At 34.6% G+C, this 7,905-nt stretch overlaps 1 protein-coding gene across 2 annotated transcripts; it reads left to right on the top strand.

The window, feature by feature from the left end:
• The first annotated feature begins 1,066 nt into the window (after positions 1-1,066).
• On the top strand, positions 1,067-5,993 carry LOC110929903. 2 transcript variants are annotated; one of them, XM_035988519.1, is made up of 5 exons: positions 1,072-1,315; positions 2,177-2,270; positions 2,490-2,562; positions 3,058-3,955; positions 4,043-5,993. In XM_035988519.1, exons 4-5 carry the CDS (start codon positions 3,317-3,319, stop codon positions 5,753-5,755), a joined length of 2,352 nt encoding a protein of 783 aa, XP_035844412.1. In that variant the 5' UTR covers positions 1,072-1,315; positions 2,177-2,270; positions 2,490-2,562; positions 3,058-3,316; the 3' UTR covers positions 5,756-5,993. The 2 variants fall into 2 exon arrangements, with proteins under 2 accessions (XP_022028775.1, XP_035844412.1); XM_022173083.2 differs by having other exon boundaries at positions 1,067-1,315; positions 2,177-2,562.
• Positions 5,994-7,905: the final 1,912 nt, after the last annotated feature.

The raw sequence follows: 7,905 nt of genomic DNA, 5'->3' as shown, positions 1-7,905 counted from the left end.
TAGTGTTATACGGTGTTATATAGTGTTATATAGTGTTATATGATGGATGTATCGTATTATATATTTCTTGTAGCAGTTACATATTTCTGGATTTTTTAGAATGTCCGAATTTTAAAATAAGTTTAAAATTGAATCGCTAGATTTTATGAGTGAATCGCTAGAATTTAGGAGAGGTTACCTAATTATTTTCGGTTCGGTTAATGTTCGGTTACGGGACATCCTTAACCGTATCCATAACCGATTAATCGGTTAATAAGATAACATTAACTATCACCGTCGATTAATCTCGGTTATCAGTTAACACGGTTGGATGACAGTTCAGTTATCAATTAATTTAGTTAAACGGTTAAGGTTTGCTGACCCTTATCATCTATAGGAGCTTGTAGGGTTTTAGTGGTTTGATAAGAGACATTGGATGGTAGCAATGGTTAGGTTTCCGACCAACAGTCCTTGCAAAGGTTTAGGGTTCAATCTGCAATGACAATGGTTTATTTTAAATGAACTTAATTAGAAATTTAGCTCCCATTTACAAAATAAGTACCACAAAAAGCATCTATGAAACCAAACTTCTAATATGACCAAACATAGATTATACGAGTAATTAACTCAACTTGTAATTTACTTGTTTTCTTCTAAATAAAGTATTGAATATAGGTGTTTATGATTGTCAACATTGAGAGGTATAGTCAATGAGATAGTGGTGGAGTGGTAAGAGAGAGTTTTGATGTTCTAAGGGATCCAAGTTCGATTTCTGCCCACCCCATTATTTTATGCGGCATCGGGTCATGATGTGAGACTAGGCGAATAGGTGGAGACCGCTGGTTCGATCGTTAAACTAAGCGGATTTTACCTCACCACACTGTCATACCTTCGGACGAGTGTTCACGGGCTTCGCCTAACTAAAAGATTTGACCGTTTAAAAAAAACATTGAGAGGTAGAGGTCCTGTCAATAGTGGAGAGAGTTGTCATTTGTAAATCCGTACGATAAAAAGGGCAGAACTGACATTTCACCCCAGCCATGATCAAAATCACCAATAAAGTGGAAAAAAATGAAGAAAATAATGCGTTGTAGGGCAGGTATAAGATTAGACAGCTTTGTAGAGTCCCCATAACACACCCCTCTCTCTCTCTCTCTCATTCTCTTTCTCTCTCACACACTAAACACCATTCACGTATGGAGATGAATCAGTGGTACAAGTTTGCTTTTTGGTTGAGAGATGAACACGATACCTCCTTTTGATCTGCTTATTATTCTTCTATATTTGCATTTCTATTTGCTTCCATTTCTCCTTAAACAACCACCTTCATACCCAGGTTTGAATTTGAGTGATTGTGTTCTTGAATTCTTTTTAATTGGTTGATTTGTTGCTATTTCAATTACTCTTTCATGGGTTTTCTTTCTTTCTTTTTTTTATAAAGATTGAAGTTTTCATCATCAAGATTGAGTCTTTATGCTTCTTGAATTTTGTGTTCAAGTTTAAGGTTTTGGGTTTATGATTTTATGATCTTTCGTTATGATTTTTTGGGGTTTTTTTCTCAAGTGATTTGTACTATTTCAATCATAAACTTACTGTTCTTTTTCATAATTTTATCATGTCGTGTTCTACCATGTACTAACAATTAACATGCTTTGTTCTAATTAATCTTCTTTATCACACCCAATTGAAATCTTTTCTTGAATCTTGATTTTATATGAATTTACAAGGCTTGTTGTATGAGATTCTTGAAAAAAAAAAGTTCAAATCTTGACAGTTTAATCTTGATAATTTAATTCATGGATTTGGGTTGTTTTGTTTTGGGATGATGTTAATGCTAATGGGTTTTGATTATCAAGGATTAGTTGTTTGATTTGGGTGATAAATTTGTGTGCTTTTAAAGCCTTAACATCCACATAAAATGACAGTTTTTGAAGTTGTGTTTTAATTTCATTTCATCTTAAAGTTCAGTGTTAAAACACTTATGGATTCTGGATCTTACCCAACTATTCTGGTTCTTTTCTTGTTGAATCAGACTTGCATAAATAATTAAAAACAGTTTTATTTTCTTTCTTTGCTTTCTTCAAGATCACATAAAATATGATCTTATCTAGAAGGTCTAGAATCTACTACTTGTACTTTTGGTAGTCAAAAACACACCTATCTCTAATCTTTATCATGATCTTCACATGTTTTGCAGCCTCTACATGATGACAAAAAGTGGTTTGTATAACTTGGAGTTATCTGAATATATCTGATGATCATCATCTCTTGCTAAGCATGCTGTTAATCAGGTAATTTGGATGCTTAATATGAAGTTTTAGAGAGAGAGAAAGAGATAGGAGAGAGTTCTTGTGACTGTTTTAGACAGCACAAGAAGACAGAAGATAGACTGTAGCAGATGATATCCATTGATGAACACTCACCACCAGATCCTTCATCATCTCATAATCAAAAACATCTTCAACAACAACAAGTTTCTCATGAAGCTTTTGCTTCTGTTTCTGACATAGATCTGCTAAAGACTACTACTACTGATGAGAATCTTGATGGCACCAACAACCCAGTTCCCAATTTCTCAATAAGGTGAAGAACAAGTTTTGATTATATTTTATTAATAATTGATTCTTTCATGACTCTAATTTATCTGTATACATCTTTTTACTGTATCAAATCTTTGTTACTTGGTGATTTGTGTGATTCAGGCTTTCTTTGACTAGTAGCACAGATTTCTTGAAAAATATTGATTTTATTCTAATCAAGATGAGATTTTTATTTTATGTTTGACAATTTTGCCCAAAACATTTTCTTAAATGTCATCCTTGCCCACCTCAAGTTAGAGGGTCAGTATATTTTTGGATCATATACTTTTATAGGTGTGATTTTATGCCCTACCATGGTAAACTAATCTATTCTTGGATTCATCTTTTTTTTTTTTTCTTTTAATATATATAATGGTTTTTGCTTCTTGTGCATATGATATAGGAGTGAGTTCATATATTTAAGATGGTTTAATCTTGTGATATATTTCTGGCTTATGGTTGATATATATGGTTACTTATGCTGTTGAAAACCCTGCAGAGATTATGTTTTTAAGTCAAGAAGCAAGGATATAGCGCGTAATTGGCCGTTTTCTGATAAAAGTTTGCAACTTTGCTTGAATAATGGTGTGAAAAATCCGTTGCCACCTTTCCAGTCTCTTGAGTCACTTAGGAATTATTCATCCGTTGGCGTATGCGCTGTCGAAAATCATTCGCCTAGTCAAGAAACCATAAGCAGTTTTGATAGTATAAGAAATGATGATTCTCAATCTCATCTTGAAGAAGACTTAGCTAACACAATGTCAAATAGTCAACCCACAGTCAAGAAGTGCAAGTTGGTTATGAAACTGAATTTGGGTGTAGAACCCATTGAAGAGACCGCGGCTTCTAAAGTTTGCCCGGTTTGCAAGACTTTTTCATCTTCTTCAAACACAACCTTAAACGCGCACATTGACAGCTGCCTATCTGAGGAATCTAGTATGAAGTGTACTGCAGATCCTAAGATAAAAACCGTTAAACATAAGATTAAGCCTCGGAAAACGAGGTTAATGGTGGATATATGTAAGACGGCTCGTCCTTGTACAATTGAACAGCTTGATAAAAGAAACGGTACAAACTGGGCTACTAGTTCGAGTTTTCCTGATCAAGAACTTGAGTTTCAAGCTGAAGAAAAGAACGAAGAGCCACAAGAACCAACTTATATTCCTGAGGTAGCTGATCATGAAGGAGCTGTTTATATCGACAAAAATGGCAAAAAAGTTCGAATCTTGTCAATGCCAAAGGTCAGTAATAAAAATGACGATGAAGCTCGTGTGTTACAGAAAGGAAGAAAAGGCAGCAAAGTTGTCGTTAAGAAGAAGAACAAGAAAGTCAACATGCAGAAAAATGGCAAGAACATTTTGAAGCTTAGTCCTAAGAGCAAAAAGTTGAGCAAAAAGGTAAGTTTTTTAACTCTTACAAATATTTTTACATATAATTTAATGTAAAGTTGGTTGAGATATGACGTTTAGATCGTTGATAAACAGACGGAAAGTGGCCGAAAAGAAAATGTTGCCATTAAAGAAAGTTGCGAGAAAGAAGTTGGAGGTGCAAAATCCATGAAAGCTCAAGTGAATAAGCAGACGGACGATTTAGCCATCACAAGGCCACCATGGGCCTGTTCTAAGAGAACTGGTGTTGCAAAGAAACGGTTCCCAGTGTCTTCTAGTCGAAAAGAAGGCACATGTTCGGATGATATTTGTGAGGATCCTATTAGTTCAAAGGGGAGCACGTTGTCATCTTTGAAAAAGAGTTTATCAATGCCAGCAAGCCAGGAACATAGTGGTGGATCAAAGTTGATTAATTTGAAAAGGAAGTTATCAGCTCTCGGAAAATCTCAAGATTCTTTGAAACGAAAATCAAGAACCGAAGAAGATACGAGCAAGAAAATGTCTCTCGAGAAGATGAATGATCTGGAAGTCGAAACAAAGAAATCCACGACTTCGAAGAGTTCAAATAATGATTCTTCTTCTGCAGGACTTGAGAATGCTTCGGAATCTGCTAGAACGGAAGATTGCATTGGTATTGAGCCAAGTTTTATGGGTTTGAAGAACTCATTAGATAATGAGTTTTCAAAGATGATAAGTCAACTGGATAACAAGTTTGACTCGCAGCCGCAAAGCACTCTACATGACATTATTATGGAGCATAGCAATGAAAAGCAAGGAAATTATTATGATGAGGTGGATCCAATACCTATTCCTGGACCACCCGGGTCCTTCTTGCCACCTAGCCCCGGTGCAGATATGGGTTCTGAAGAACTGCAAGGCAATTCATCATTGACCACCATGAGCAGAAATATTCAATCAAGCGAAGACCATCGTCATCACGATATCATGAACCAAGACTTCATATCTGGCTCATCTGTTTCAACCGTCTCAAGTCCCAGCTTTGCAAGAAGTGCTGATCACAAGTTACCTGTAAGGTTTGAAATGAATTTTGCGAATAATAATAACAGTAATAATACAAGTGATTCGAGATCAGTTGATGCTATCTTTAAAGACAAGGGTCCGACGCCTTGCTGTTGTTCTAGAAAGGAAGGCGCTTTCTTTAACAATGTTGCTTCATATCCTCAAGAATCAGCTGTTCCAAAAGAACGGGCGACTGAGTCAAACGGGTTAAGGTCCGAGTTGTTTCCTCTAGCCAACCACCTAACATTGCCACCACCTGAGATGGTCAAACCGCCTGTTGTAAGTCCTACTACACCTGTACTTAGGCTGATGGGGAAAAACTTGACTGTGGTCAACACAGATAATGAACAAGTCAAACCTCCTTTCTGGAGTCCCATGGGTCAATATCAACAGCCTCCGAAATTTCAAAACGAAAACCGTGATTCATTCTCCTATGGTCATCCTCCTCAGAATCACCTTAACTTTAGCCATAATCAAAATGGATCCATGCATCAACTTTTAAATCTCTACCCACCAAATAACTCGAAAACTCATTCGGATTTAAAGTCTGCAAACATGGACAATACCGCCGCCAAGGAGGTAATCGTCATTGATGATGCGTCTGACAACGAAGGTGATAATCATCATCATATGTTTAAAGAACCCATGATAAGAACCCATGCGTTTAGTTTTGCTAATCCACATGGCAATGGTGGCTTGCAAACTTCACCACCTTTGCGGGAGGCAGCGGATGATGAAACTCGTGGCAGGTGGGTTTCTACCGCATACCATCCTCATAGCTTTTCTTGACCAACAAGTTAAAGAGAAGGCGAGACGAGTCGAGTCGAGTCGTAAGCTTACAGATGAGTTTTTCAATCTTATATGTTTTGTTTGTTTTTGTTTCTTGTTTGTTACTTCAAAAGTTAGTGCATGCATGTGAGCTGCCTACAAAACTTTGACTGTTTGGCTACCATTCCATGCAATGCCAGCCTTACTAACTATAGAACCTATATCATATGAAGTATGGAACAGTTATCTTTCAAGTTCTTTTTTCAAGTCTTTATTGATATTATTGCATGCTTGGCAGCAACCTTATATATATAACCTATATATATATAGGTTGGTCCATATTTTATGACGATTTATTTCGAAAGTTACCAACTTTCTAAATATAGATAGGTGGTATTAATTTTTGAACCAAATATAGAAGTAAGTTGGGTAAAATAAAAAAGGAACTGGGATGGATTTTTTTTTATTTTTGAATTTTATTTGTGAGAAATATAGTCTTAACATGTTAACTTATGAGATTATATCATCAATATAATATGATAGAACGGCCTTGACTGAGTGGCTGGCTGCCATTTGATTTTTTTGTGTACTATAAAAAAGAATATTATTAATTTATAATATAAAGTATGATGAGTGTCCTTTTATTTGGTAGACAGGAATTTGTTGAACCGAGTGGATTGAATACTTTTGCTGGTTTCTTCCTTTATGATATTCTCCAGCGTCCCAAGTCTCCAACCACCTTTTTTATAATGAGAAAAAAAGCATTGATATGATGATAATAATCACACACATATAGATATATCAAAAAGAGAATTTATAAAATCTAACTATAGTATACATATTGTTGATATTTTATGCAGTTGATTTTTTCTGCAAGGCATTTCTGAATATCTTATTCCACACTTGCATCTGGAGAACCCTGATGTGGGCCATGAGGAATGAATTCTTAAATTTTCAATTTTTGAATATTTTATATTTATAAGAAGAGTTTAGGTGATGTAGTTCAATAGTATCCCATTTAAATAATACAAACATAATATATACGCCAATGTAAAGAAATAGAAACGTTCAGGATTAATAATACATAGGTTTTAAGGAATAATAATACAGGAGTAATAAGACGAAACCGTTCATAAGATGGTTTACTTTTGTTATATATTATAGGAGAACTCGGGTTTGATAGTCTTAATCTTTGAGATGAAATTCTTTTGGATCGTGGTCTTCTCGATGATCTAGTGGAGTCGTCTTCATCCTCCCAAACTGACCTTCGAAGTGTAGGCGCCATATATAACCATTAGAAGAAGACCCGAGGCCAAAAGACTCTAGTGCATATGTGTATGTATCATATGGTATATGAGAGATAAATGAGTATATAGTGAGAGATAAGAGAGAGTTGTTGAGTTGGAAGAGGAGGAAAGAAATTGGTTGAAATGAGACCCAGATGTTACTAAAAACTTGTGTCAAAATCCAAACGATGAACTCTTATATCAAGGTGTCTATGTTGAGTTTTCAAGATTTAGAAATATGTTGGAAACCTCTTTTTGTAGAAGATTAATTGAACGAGTTTGATTATATAATCCATTTTTTAAATATATAACTTCAACAAGTTTTAGAAACAAGCTCAACATATATGATTTATTTTATTAAAATGAAATTCTTATTGAACTCTATTAATTTACAAATATATATATATATATATATATATATATATATATATATATATATATATATAAGGGAAGGCTAGACAGAAAACCCTTAAGTTTTTAGAAAACTCTGGAAACTCAAATCTCCCCCCATTTTTACCCAACCTCCCGACAATTTTTTTTTTTTTTTGAAAAAAAAATAACACATGTAATATACATGTTTTAAAGTGTTTTGGGCCAAAAAAAACAAAAAAGCGCCGAAGGGATGTTTTTAAAAAAAATAAACAAATTTCAGCAATGTCCGGTTACCTAACATGTGTTAGGCACAAAAGACAGAAACTTGCTGATTTTTTTTTTTAAATCATTCCTTCGGCGCTTTTTTGATTTTTTTGGCCCAAAACTCTTAAAAACATGTATATTACATGTGTTATTTTTTTCAAAAAAAAAATGTCGGGAGGTTTGGTTTTCTAGGGTTTTCTATACATATAGGGTTTTCTATATAGCCCTCCCATATATATATATATATAT

This window comes from Helianthus annuus, chromosome 3, assembly GCF_002127325.2.
Source record: "Helianthus annuus cultivar XRQ/B chromosome 3, HanXRQr2.0-SUNRISE, whole genome shotgun sequence".
In the NCBI taxonomy this organism is placed as follows: Eukaryota; Viridiplantae; Streptophyta; class Magnoliopsida; order Asterales; family Asteraceae; genus Helianthus; species Helianthus annuus.
The sequence above is the reverse complement of the archived record's forward strand: the minus strand, read 5'-3'. Positions and strand labels throughout refer to the sequence as shown.